General features: G+C 44.6%; 1 protein-coding gene across 1 annotated transcript; it reads right to left on the reverse strand.

Moving 5' to 3' along the window:
- Nucleotides 1–1,545: 1,545 nt before the first annotated feature.
- Nucleotides 1,546–12,971, reverse strand: fcgbp (Fc gamma binding protein; the record flags this gene model as incomplete). Its single annotated transcript, XM_084357647.1, has 18 exons — nucleotides 1,546–1,817; nucleotides 1,939–1,989; nucleotides 2,866–3,152; nucleotides 3,267–3,647; nucleotides 4,395–4,594; nucleotides 4,707–5,274; nucleotides 5,372–5,970; nucleotides 6,084–6,651; nucleotides 7,045–7,504; nucleotides 8,061–8,326; nucleotides 8,410–8,738; nucleotides 8,846–8,987; nucleotides 9,324–9,523; nucleotides 10,514–11,087; nucleotides 11,241–11,579; nucleotides 11,688–11,846; nucleotides 12,189–12,650; nucleotides 12,759–12,971. 17 exons carry the CDS (start codon nucleotides 12,969–12,971, stop codon nucleotides 1,980–1,982), a joined length of 5,757 nt encoding a protein of 1,918 aa, XP_084213773.1. The 3' UTR covers nucleotides 1,546–1,817; nucleotides 1,939–1,979.
- Between the last annotated feature and the right edge of the window lie 442 nt (nucleotides 12,972–13,413).

Consider the following 13,413-nt stretch of genomic DNA (forward strand, 5'->3'; position numbering starts at 1 on the left):
TAAATATTGATTGCAAGTGTAATGGTGGTAGAAAAATGACATCAGTGTGTAGATTGGTTCCCTGTAAGCCTTGCTTTCACTATATTATACAGCCTGTCACTGGGCTCGATTTTTCCTGCAAAATTAATGTGGCATTATGGCACAAAGGAAGTGACTGTGCCACTGCGCTACTGAAACAGGAAGAGGCATTGTTTTCCCTGTTCGCTATCCCTAAATAACAATGCAACAACTGGAATAACTGGAAAGCGAAGAGGGAGAGTTATAGAAACCGAGGTAAAACAAGAGTTAATGCACAGCGGTGTTGTGTCAAAGTCTGTTCCTTCACTAATATGTGTTTCCTCTTACCACTGGGACTTAAGATGTTTCAAAACCGGCATTCTTTCCACTAGATCATTAAGAAACAAAACCTGCCCACAATTTGATCCTGTTCACATGGTGGCCATTTTCCTCTAAAGTTGTAAGAAGCAATAAATCTGGGCTACTTTTTGGGAAAACATCACATTTGAAAACCCATTAGCTAATGTTAGCATTCAACGGTTAGTGTTTCACTTCCAGGCTGAAAGAAATGTGTCCAAGGTATGTGTTGATATTTTTGAACTAATTTATGCCTTTCCTAACTTGTTACACTATCAAACAGTCAAGTTAACTAGTGGTTGAATGCTAATGTTAGCTGTTGTCTGACAGAAGCTAATGAGTCATCAAATATGTGGGTTTACCTTGCAAAATGGCCCAATGCCCCTCCAGATTTTCACTTTCCATTGTATTTTCAGTCAATGACATGTCAGATTCTCTGTTTATGCAGCTTAATCCAGAACACAGCAGTACCAGTTGAACTTTCTACCCTGAGCGTGATGTTAGAGGAAAATGGCCGCTGTGTGACTATGGTCAATTTATTTTTTACTTTGGACAGTAGCCAGGCTGCTAGTGGTAGTTAACACTGTGTTTATGACAGAGGTGCCAACAGGTATTTCACAGGGAAACGTTAGGAGGGGGGGCGGAGTTCAAAAGTTGTCTTTTACTGGCTTAACAAAGGTGTTATCTGTTTGTATCTATTAGTGTATCCATTTGCAGCTATGTATTAACTGTAATATGAAGATGGTGAAACAAAAGTTAACTTTGTTTTAGTGTCATACCACCAGACTACGGAGCAGCTTCTTTTTTCAGGCTGTGAGACCCTTCAATTCATCTTCAGCTGCAAAAATAGTTATTTAATAGTAATTTTATGACTTATCGAGCCCAGATAAGTCGGAATCTGACCCGGTGATAGGAATTAAGAATAAATATAATAGAGCCAATATATAATAGCCAATATTCTCACTGATTGTCTTGTTTGCCAATAAAGGTCATATAGAGGTATCAGTGTTCAATTGAGACTGTTTCATAACCAGTTAAAAACTCCGTGTAGTATGTTTAGTTTAGACTGGCCGACAGCAAGTACTCTAGAGATTCTTGTGGAAGTACAAATGACAATCACTTGGTATGATGAACACGTATTTATTAGTCAGAACAGCAAAGACAAGTTTTGTAAAACACACATTTTTAAAACAAGGCAAGTATAATAGGACAGATACAGTGTAAAAGACAAGTTGCTTGAGGCTGTTCTGAGGAAAAAAGATGCTATAGTTTACTCCTCCACTAGGTGGAGATGTTGGTCAAGAAAGGGCTACATTTTTTCTACCACTCCAAGGCAAACAATAGAGGACCAGACTGTCTGTAAACAACCACAACCACAACCATTTCACGAATCAAGAGAAAGTACTGAAGTGTGATGAGCAAGACTGGCTGTAAACAAGAATAACTTCACATTCATCTTCATCCTGTTTAATGGGGTTAAAAAACACAGATGTAAGTGCATTGTACAGCTGTTTAATTCATGAGGAAATGTCAGTTCATAGTTTTTTTAGTTTTTTTTTTAGAGGAAACAACTTCAGTTTTTACCTTTGCACCAGATGCTTTCTATTGCCGCAGGACCAACATCTCTACAGGCCACTGAAATGGAAAGGAAAATTGCAGTCAAAGGGCACTGGAGCAAAGTAAAGTCATGTTCGCTCAGGCACAACAGAGATTACAAGCAACACTTCTGAAAATTGTATTTTTAAAGGCATATGCAAACACTCAGCGGGGGCAGGTCTGATTCTTGGGGGTATTTTCTTGTTTTTTTTTAGAGTGATGAGAAAATGCCTGTGAAAAGACAACGACGTTGAATGAAGAGAGGAAGGGGGATTCACAAACTCAATTCTCAAAGGGACTGACTTAAGGCTGAACACAGAACTAAAGATGAGGGCTCAAATTAATATTGCACCCAGATGAGTCTTAAGTGTCCTTGGATGACAAGCAGTGATTGGATTGCAAGCTTGGTAGCTTTTGATGGCCATGCCTGTCAGCCTCACCTGCTTTTTAATCAGTAATTACCATAGGGGATTCTCTGGCATTTCTTAATTAAATTGGACCAAATGCAATTAAAAACCACACTCTCATTCCTTTAAAAGGGCTCTGTGGAGTCCTTGTTTAGTTCTTGCTGTTAAGAGAATAAGCGGTTGAATGGTTGTAACACCGTCCCATCTCTCGCTGATCTGTACTTGATTATTTCAGTGGTCAAATTAAGTTTGCTGTTTGCATAATAAAGGGCGAGGGAGAGTTCAAGCTTAAAACTTCCACTCTGGTTGGAATTGAAGGTTAAAAGCTTGGATGAGGAGTCAAAGTTGTTATGTTATTAAAACAATTAAAGTTAACATCGGGAGTTGGGGAACAATGTGATGAGAGCATGTGGTGAGGAAGATTATCATTACCGTAGACCTAAATATATATCTGCGTCTGTTGTATTTACACAGAGGGAATGTTGCGCTGTGCCTTTCAAACACTCACCAACTAGAAAAGTCCCCAGCGCTCCAGGAGCCGACAATCACAGACACATCAGTGGTGATTTTCCCATCGGCAGTCTTCATGTCATCTTTGGAGTTGTTATTGTAGTTGCCACAGGCACCACACATTTTACCAGACAGGCTACTGTCAATAATGACGGTGACCTCCTGTGAAATTGAGTAGGTGACCCGCACAGCAGACGCCCTCTCGATGATCACAGACCTCTCAGAGATTTGGACTGATACATCACTCGTCACTTTGCTGGGAAGAGACACTTTCCTGCCATTCACCTGGAGGACGTGAAGACAGGGAAAGAAGAGAAAAAAAAAATCAATTGAGTTAAAAAAAGAAATTCATCAAAATGATTACTTTCATGGTGAGAGATTGCTTCCAGCTTGTCTCACCCAGGTTGCGTGTTGGCTGTTCACCGCGATGCTGGTTTCCTTGAAGTACACATACACAGTGGCAACAGCAGGAGATGCACCTTTATTGCAGATCCTGACATCCACAACCACACGGAACCACAGCTTAGCCGTCTCGTCGCACAGAGACGCCACTTCAAATGCCCCTTTAGCCCCTATCGCTCCAGACATGCCATCAAAGGAGGTGAGATGGCCGACGTGACTGACACTGCATTGGCCCTGTTTGACGTGGCAGCCTCTGACCCCGTCTCTTACACCACAAACCTCTCCACTGGCACAGGACAGCTTTTCACACTTCACCAGCCCAGAAGCCTGGCACTCACACTTGGACTTGCAGTCTTTGTCCACCATTATTTGGCCCACCTGGAAACATTACATTTTGTAAATTGTTAAAGCGACCCCCAAAATCAAAAATACACATTTTTCTTTTATACTGTTGGGCTAAAGATCGTTTTGGTGTGAGTTGTAGAGTTTTGGAAATATTGGCAGGTGAGATGTCTGCCCTCTCTCCATTATAATGAAACTAGATGGCACTCAAAGCGACAGAAACTAAACAAAACAAATACATTTTAAATAAACTCAACAGCAATGTCTCTTTCCTAGGAATCATGTTGCAGTTACTTAAGATAACCCACAGACCTTTTTGGGAGCAGTTTCATAAAGGGACTATTTTCTTTCCGTATCACCGCGCAGAAGGAAGTGTGCATCCGCTCATGGACGAGCGGCTAGCTAACTAAGCTAGCTCACGTTACATCTCAGCTAAGCAGTACCCCATTAACGTTTACATCCTGTGCTGTCACCAGAAAGAAGGAGAAGAAACTGCTCACAACAAGGTCTGTGGATTATTTTGAGTAAATGGGTCATGATTTCTGGAAAGAGACACTTCAAATGTAGTTTTTTAGTGCGTTGAACACAACAAGCTGAGTGCTTATAATTTCTTTATTCAGGTTAGTAAATATAATCTTTAACATCTGTATTCACCTGAACATTCTATAACAAGAACAGCAAATAACATTTTTCACATGCTAACTATTTTCTCATGACTCCCTTTCAGTTGTAGCGCAGCTACTATGAATGAGAACAAAGTAAACAATCTGAGAACAGTTTTACCGTTAGATATCTGCCAGCGTGCACACACCCACAGTTTTCCAAGGGAACACATTGGATGCCGTCAGAAACAAAGCCGGCGTCACATTGGCATCCTTCAAAACAGCTTTCGGAACATGTAATCGGGGAAATGAAGCTTGCGCATGTCCCATCACAAGTTTGGGCACACACCTCATAGTGGCTGTTTTGAGGGCAGGAAGCAGCTACAAGAGAGAGAGACATTTGCTAGACTTTTTATCTGCACCTGAAATGTAAAAAAAATAAATACAAATAAATGAAAAGTTCTTAGCTAAAATACTGTTGTGTGGAACTTACGGCAGAAGGAGTTGCTCCTCCATGGCTGCAGCTGCACTCCTGCGTTCTGGCAAGCCAAAGCGTAGGCCTGGACACTGTCGCACAGAGTGTCTTTCTGGCCGCCCACCGCACAAACATCAAACACACAATCAGACACATATGCTGCTGGGTCAATTTTTTTATGGCAGGCTTTGAATGGCCCGTTTGGTGCACTCATGATGCCACAGGAGTCAGGTTTTCCGTACAAGGTAGCCTTGGCTTTGTCGCATACCGGACACTGGCCTCCACAGCCCCCACACACATGCCCTGGCAAGTCCACCACCCATGCCTTACCGAAGTCATCGACATTATTTGTTATTCTGCCATTGGGAAGTCTGAAGTCATCCCTGCTCTTCTTGTCATAGTCGCCGCAAAGACCACACATTTTACCCTGGTATGTTGAAGGCACGATCACCTCGACATAATAGACAGTGTCATATAGGACTATCAGTCCAAAGTCTGTCCGGACCATTATGTTGCGACCTTCCTGGGTGACTCTCAGGCGGCCATTGTCCATGGAGAGAGGAAGGTTTAGAAGTTCATCATCCACCTACAAAGAGGAGGAAGGAGAACAGAATCATTGTGAGGAAATACATAAACATGCACAAATGAAACCACACATGTGCTTTGAATGTTGTTAAACTCACAATAACTTTCCATGGCACTCTCTGCTGGATGTAAATGACATATCCATAGACTTCCACTGCAACCGACTTGGTAACAGCCACTTTTCCGTTTCCATACTTCTCATTCCCCTGAGTTACAGTGAATGGAGTCAGATAGCCTTTGTCATCATCGCAAACCTTGGCCAATACATAGACACAGGTACCCTGGAAATCAAACCTCCGTCCATCAAAGGAAGTGTAATGAGGGTCACCCGAAGCCACACACTTGGCCTGCCCCTCAGGGTGGCAGCCTTTCACTCCATTTACAAGCTTACAGGTCTCTCCTTTACGGCACTTGGCCTTTTGGCAAGACACCGCACCATTCTCTCCGCAGATGCATTCCTCCTGACACTCGGTTTCAGGGTAGAAGACTTCTCCTCTCCTGTAGTAGTGACCATCGTAGGAGCAGCCACAGTCTCTCACAGGCACGCAGGTATCCCCGCTCAGCAGGAAGCCCTCGTCACACTCGCAGCCTTCTGTACACACCCTGTGGCAGGTGGCAAGGGAGGTTAAGCTGGCACAGGTGTCTGGGCAACCCGTAGCACACAGGGTATAATGACTGTTAGCTGGACACTCCATTGCTGTAGGAAATGATGAGAAGAGGGAGAGAAAAAAAAGGTGAAAGCTGAGAGAGATGTTTTGAAATAAGATTTGAAGAGAACAAAAATTAGTCAGAACACAATCCCCAACTCACGACAGAAGTCAGCTCTTCTCCAGGAGTAGATGGCGACTCCTGCGCTCTGACAGGCAGAGGCGTAGACTCCCACAGCATCACAGACTGATCCGTGGTGGCCATGGTAATGACAGGCATCAAACACACAGTTCTCCAGGTAGGGAGCAGGGTCCACATGCTTGAAACAATCTCTGAAAGGCCCTGCCTTGTCAGCGATAATACCACAGTGCTTCTGGGCTTCGTACTCTTTCCTCTGGGAGTCTGAACAGGCCTGGCACCATGCCCCCTGGCAGACTGATGAACAGCCTGGTACGAGAGCCACCTGCCAGCTCTCGCCGAGCTTGGCTCCATTATTGGTGGTCTGGCCGTTCCGCATGGTCAGGTCATCCTGCGCTTTTCCATTGTAGTTGCCACACAGGCCGCAGACCGCTTCCTGGTAGTTGCTGGGCAGAGTAACACTCACTGTGCTCCGCCAGTCAAAGGTCACGGTGATACCAGCAACTGTCTCCACTACAGCCGTCCAGCCACTGAGAGACACTACCAGCTCATTATTGTAATCCAGCGGTAACGAAGCAAGCTGCCCATTGAGCTGAAGAGTAGAAAATGAGGGAGGGAGGAATATTTTTAGGAGATTATAGATTTAATAATTCTGCCGTCCTTGCTAATCCGTTCTAATGTGCAGTTAAATCTTAGTTTAATTAAGTCTGCATGGATCAAAATTTGAATATGCAATTAAATATATATGCAGAAGAGCATGAGGGATGTCAGAATTAGCACAATGACAGAAGGCATTATGATCTACTCATTTGAACGAGGCCCAGAGTATTTGTCTTGTTTTTATTTTTAATACTGTAACTACATGCTGTGTCCCATTTCTAGTATATCCAAAAATACACATGAAAAGTGCCAGATTACTTATTGAATCTTTCATCAAATCACCCCATATGATTCACATTATCCATACCTCCGCATCCATACTTACCAGGACCCTGTAGGGGTATTCTCTGCTGATGGTGAGGGTGATGTCATATATGGAGAACTTGACAGTCCTTGTGTAGGACACGGCCTTGCTTCCCCGGTGGTCGTTCTGCACAGTCACCTTGAAAGGCACAAGCCCAGGCTGCTTAGAGCACAATCCCACCAGCTGATATACACACGTGCCCTGGAAGTCAAACCTGCGGCCATCAAAAGTCCGGTAGTGCGGGTCACCTGAGGCTGAGCACGTAGCGTGACTAATGGGTCGACAGGCACGCTCTCCATCCACTACGGTGCACCTCTCCTTGGCAGAGCAGGATGCCTCGCGGCAGGTCACCATGCCCAGGGTCGTATCACACACACATAGGCGACCACAAGCCTCATCAGCCCAAAAGTGCTGGCCTGGCTTGTAGTAGCGGCCCTCATAGGAGCAGCCGCATGTTTTAGCAGGAACGCAGACACCAGCGCTGAGGACGTAACCCTTGTCACACACACAGGTCTCCACACAGGCACCCTTACAGGTCTGCTTCTCTTCAGGGAATGGGCAGGATGTCTGGCATGGGCTGGCACAGTCTTCATAGTGGCTGTGACGCTGACAATTCATCGCTGGATAGAAATTGGATTTAAAGGAATTAACCAAAAAAGAACATCAATATTTGATTGAAAACTTTGATTAAAATGAGCAAATGAGCTTTTCGTAAATACTCACGGCAGCCAAACTTCTTCCTCCAGCCCAAGATTATTACTCCCTTATCACGACATTGCTCACTGTAGGAGGCCAAAGCCTGGCACAGCATCTTTTTGTCTCCCTTATTCATACACACATCAAACACACAGCTGTTCATGAAGGCCTCGGGATCCAATTTTGCATGACATTTCCGGAACACACTATTGGTCTTGGCTGTGAGGGCACCGCAGAAAGCCTCAGTCTTATAGAGCTTCATCTGGCTATCGTCACAGTTTGGACAGTTTTTCTTACACGTGTCCCAGCATGGATGGTTCTTATCCTGCTCAGGTGTTTGCCAGCTCTTGCCCCATTCGATCACTGAGGAGACAGCTTTGCCGTCTGGATTCTGGAGCTCATCGCGGTGGTTACCGTTGAAGTTGCCACACAGACCGCAGACGCTGCCGTAGTAACTACTAGGCAGCCTGATGTCCAGCCTCCAGTTCCAATCGTAGGAGACGACCAGGCCAAAGTTTGTCTCCACCACTGCAGAGTGACCACGCTGAATCACTGACACCTCACCCTCACCCAGGTACACAGGAAGATTCAACTGCTCCCCGTCCACCTTAAGGGAATAGATCAGAACAATGTATATAATGCACTCACTGAAGCACTACAAGTCAAACACATCAGAAAAGAAACTCTTACCGTGACCCGACCGACTTGGTTCTTGCGGACGATGATGTTGTACCCGTACACAGACACATCTACCTCCCTGACGTAAGAAACCGCTGTGTTTCCACGGTTATCGTTCCTCTCAGTGACTGAGAACGGCACTAGACCATCCATATTCCCGCAGGTCTTGGAGATAACATACTTGCAGGTGCCCTGGAAGTCGTAGTTGAAACCATCAAACGTGTGGTAGTGGGGGTCACCCCAGGCCCAGCAGACACCTGTGTACTCAGGGATGCACACAGCTTCACCCTTCTCGACACGGCACTTCTCCTTGACCCGACAGTTGGCATCTTTGCAGGGATCTACACAAGATAAACAAAGTAGGGAAATCAATAGGAAGAATGTTACATAAATAAGAATAAGAATTGTTAATATTTGTTTAGACAATTATGCAGTATTTGTGACTTGCCTGTGTTGTAGCATGCCCTGATTCCTTTCTTGACCATGCATTTGGTGCTTTGAGGGCAGGAATACGTTTCACACACAAGGCCTTTTTCTGGATTACAGGTGCACTTTGTGTCACAGTCTTTCTCATATGTTACTTCACCAGGCTGGGGAGTGCAGGCAGGTTCATTATACAGGGGCAAATAATACACAGAGGACATGCAAGTTAAAGAGGAGTCAACACTATTTAATTCTTATTCCATCTTATCAAAATAAATAAATAATGTAGACAATCTGCCAAGTCTCAGGAGAAATCTTCAGTGCACAGAGCTAAGATTAGACTGGCTAATGTCCACCACTGTGGAAAAAGTTCAACTTTATTGCCCTGTCAGTTTGAATGTTGCTATGGGTATTTGCTAAAGTTGCTGTGATACTAACAAGCTATCATTTGTACATTACTGTGCATGGAATGGCTTTGTACCGACAGAAGTGTTGAATAGTACCTTGTAAGTTCTTCCATTGTCGTAGCAGCCACACTGAGCCTCTGGAACGCATGTCTGACCATTGAAGAAGAAGCCAGCATTACACTCACAGCCCTCTGTGCAGCTCTCGGAGCACTGGACGATCTCTGTGAGGCCCTCGCAGGATGCAGAGCAGGCGTCTGCACACACCTCATAGTGACTGTTGGCTGGGCATTTCATGGCTGAAATAAATTAGGCAAAACAGGGAAAACATGTATCAAACCTGGTTCTTATTTTTAATAAATAAGATATTAACAGTCCCATATTGTACAAAGTAAGATTTCTATGTGTTTTTGTGATTATAAAGCAGGTCTAGGTGCTATATAAGTCCTGGATGTATTCAAATCCAAGGAGAAATGCACACAGCCTGTATTCAGAAACTATTCTTTGAAAAGAGTCGTCAGGACTTCTGTAAGGTTGTGATGTCACAACTATACAGTCACCGTCCTCAGCGGCACCCTGGCTGGCAGAGCTGATACAGAAACACTGGGTGGTGCCTGCTCAGGCCTAGGAAATTTGACCAATCAGAGCAGAATACATTTAGGGAGGGGGACCTAACAAAAACAGTTCACCCAAAAGTGAAAATTCATTATCTGGTCACTCCCCTGCCAATGGGGGTCAGGTGAAATTTCGTAGTCCACAAAACATTTTTAGAGCTTCACAGCAAACAGTGTTGCAGCATTCTCTGAAATTACTTAATCAATTTGCTGGGATATGTTTTAAAACATAAAACAACAACCGCAAAGCCATGAAACTATTTGGGATCTTAGGGCTTTCGAAGAGTTGGATTATGCTGGATGAGCTGTATGGAGCTGTTTTATGTTTTTTTATCATGTATTTCCTTTAAAAGTCATCTCCTTTTCTTGCCATCTACTTAAATTGTTTAAGGGAATGTTACAGTGCTGTTGTGCCGGATGAACTGTTCCTTTAAAGAGACAAAAATGGAGCGTTAAGTCAGAGGGTGAATAGAGGTGCTGCAGCAATGGACCGTATGAGAAAAATAATGTGTTTTTCGAACATCAAAGCATGTGAACATTTTCTAGTGCACACCCAAAATAAAGTATGAACTTGAAACTGAGCATGATATGGGACCTTCAATACAGTATGACAGACGAGAATAAGAGGTTGATTTGAAGGAAAAAACAATTGGTGAATTTCTCTCTGTCACTTACGACAGAATGAAGGCGTCCTCCAGTTTTTGATGTCCACTCCTGCCATGTGACAGTTGAAGGCATAGGCCGCTACGCTGCTACACAGCACCTTTCCATCACCGTTGGAAGCACATACATCAAACACGCAGTCATCAAAGTATGGTTGTGGGTTCAGTTTACTGTGGCAGGCTGCAAAAGGTCCTTTGGGTGCTGTAAGAATACCACAGTAACTGGAGCTTGAAAAGATAGCCTTGCGAACTGGGTCACAGTTAGGACAGTTTTTCCCATTGCAGCCATTTCCACACACCACATTGGGGATGGTGACCTTCCATGATGTTCCAAATGCATTGACGTTTTTGGTGAGCCGACGGTTGGGCAATTGGAAGTCATCTTTTTGGTCTCCGTTGAAGTTGCCACACAGGCCACAGACCTTATCGCGGTAATTACCAGGTACTGTGACTGTCACATGATAGACCAGGTCATACGTGACAATCAGGCCAAAATCTGTTGCAATAACATAACGCCTGCCTTCTTGATAGACCTGCACTGCTCCATCATTGAGATTCAGAGGAAGGTAGTTAAACACTCCATTTACCTAAAAGGAACAGAGTTACTGATTAGAATGTTAAAAAATATATCTGTCAAGCTAGTCTTTACATCTGTCAGCCATTTCCACCATCGACCACCATGATGCACACAATAGATTTCACTGTATTGTTTCAAATTAGGACCAAATGTCATTGCTCACCAGGACTCCTTGCATATTGTTCCTCATGATGAGGGTGAAGCCGTAGACGTCCACAGCAACCAGCTTGGTAACAGACACCACTTTGTTCCTCATCCGTTTCCACTGCACATTCTCCACCTGAACAGCAAAGGCCACCAAGTGGGTGCCTTCTAGCCCGCAGCTCTTGGAGAGTGTGTAGGTGCAGGTGCCCTGGAAATCAAATCTTCGGCCATCAAAAGAGCTGTAATGGGGGTCACCTGAGGCATGGCACACACCCTTACCAACAGGGTGGCATTTTTGGACGCCGTTTTCTATTTTACACTTCTCATTCGGGCCGCATGTGAACTTCTTGCACTCGACCTGAGAGAGACAGTTGAAGAACAAGACAAGTATTATAAAAATACAAAAGAAAATTCCATCAGTATAAAATTATTATTCATTTAAATGGTCTCCTTTAGCATCCATTACCTCTCCATCATTTGTGCACTTGCATTCCTCCTGACACTGTCCATTGGGATAAAACACTTGGCCGATGCGGTAGTAGCGGTCTTTGTAGACGCAGCCGCATTGTGAGAAGGGAACACAGCTATCTCCACTGAGGATGTACCCCTCGTCGCAAGCACAGGACTCCTCGCATAAAGTATTGCAATTGGTAGGAGAGGATAGACTCTTGCATGTGGCAGGACACCCAGTTTCACATATCTCATAGTGACTATGCACTCCGCATTTCTTCGCTGTACACAAGGGACGTCAAAGACAATGTGAATGTTTTGTTTTTTTCACATACTACAGCAAATAAAGATTAATTTAGCTTTTTATGTAAATTATTCTGTGAAAATAATAACATTTCTCACCACAGAACTGACTGGTCCTCCAGTTGTACACTTTGGCCCCAGCTTCCTGGCAGGCAGATGTGTATGATGTAATAGCCTCACAAAGCACATCCTTTCTGCCCTTATATAGACATACATCATACACACAGTCATCAAAGTAGCTAGCTGGGTCCACCTTAGCGTGGCAGTCACGGAACGGCCCTTTGGGGTCTTTCATCATACCGCAGAAATCTCCTTTTTCATATTGAACCTTCTCTGTGATGTCACAATCAGGACACACCCCTTTACATCCTTCCACACAGCCTGGGATTTCAGCCACTCGCCAGCTGGTACCAAAATGTGCTGGTGAGACTGGATTGCCTCCGTTCTTTGGAATCAGGTCATCCTGGGGATTGCCGTTGTAGTTGCCACAAAGGCCGCAAACGGCTCCCTTGTAGTTGCTTGGCAGTGTTACAAACACAGCATACTTCCAGTTAAAGGAGACTCTGAGGCCGAAGGTTGTGGTGACCACCGCGAACCAGCCATTTTTAAACACAGATACCTCTCCTGCCTTCCCTCCATTCAGGGTGGCAGGCAGGTTGACCAGCTCATTGTTCACCTGGAGAGGAGCACACAATTATATTTATATGCAGAGACTGAATATTAAAGTGACTCACAGGGAGAATTAAACCTTTCAGATACTAAACATGATGTACATAGTCCTTACCATAATCATGCCCTTGTGGGTCCTTGTAATAACAATGCTGAGAGAGTCGATCTTGATCTCCACTAACTTGGTGTATGACACCACCCTGCTGCCCCTGCGATCATTCTGCACCAGCACTTCAAATGGAACCAATTCCGGGTTTTTGGAGCAGAGTGCAGCCAGTTGGTACACACATGTGCCCTGGAAGTCAAACTTCTTCTTGTCAAAGGTCATGTAATGTGGGTCACCTGTGGCCTGGCAGGTGCTGCGTGAGTATGCTTCACATTTTGTTTTGCCGTCAACCACCTTGCACGCCTGCCCTGCCCCGCAGCTTTTATCCTTGCACCGCACTTGTCTGCTCCCACCAACACATTCACACCGTCGTCGACAGTTCTGGTCGGCCCAGAATGACTCCCAAGCAGGGATGTATCGACCCTCATAGGTACAACCACACCGAGCTTCGGGCACACACTCACTTCCGCTCAAAACAAAGCCTGCGTTACAGGTGCAGGTCTCCACACAGGGGCGTTTGCATTTGGAGGGAGCTTTGGGGTCAGAACAAGTGGCAGGACAGGCATTTCCACAGAGCTCATAATGGCTGTTGGCTGGACATTTAGCAGCTTTAGGGAGATGAAAGAGAATAGAGTGAGAATGTATATTCATTACAATTTTAAAT

This window comes from Pagrus pagrus (assembly GCF_965226575.1).
Source record: "Pagrus pagrus genome assembly, chromosome: 7".
NCBI lineage: Eukaryota > Metazoa > Chordata > Actinopteri > Spariformes > Sparidae > Pagrus > Pagrus pagrus.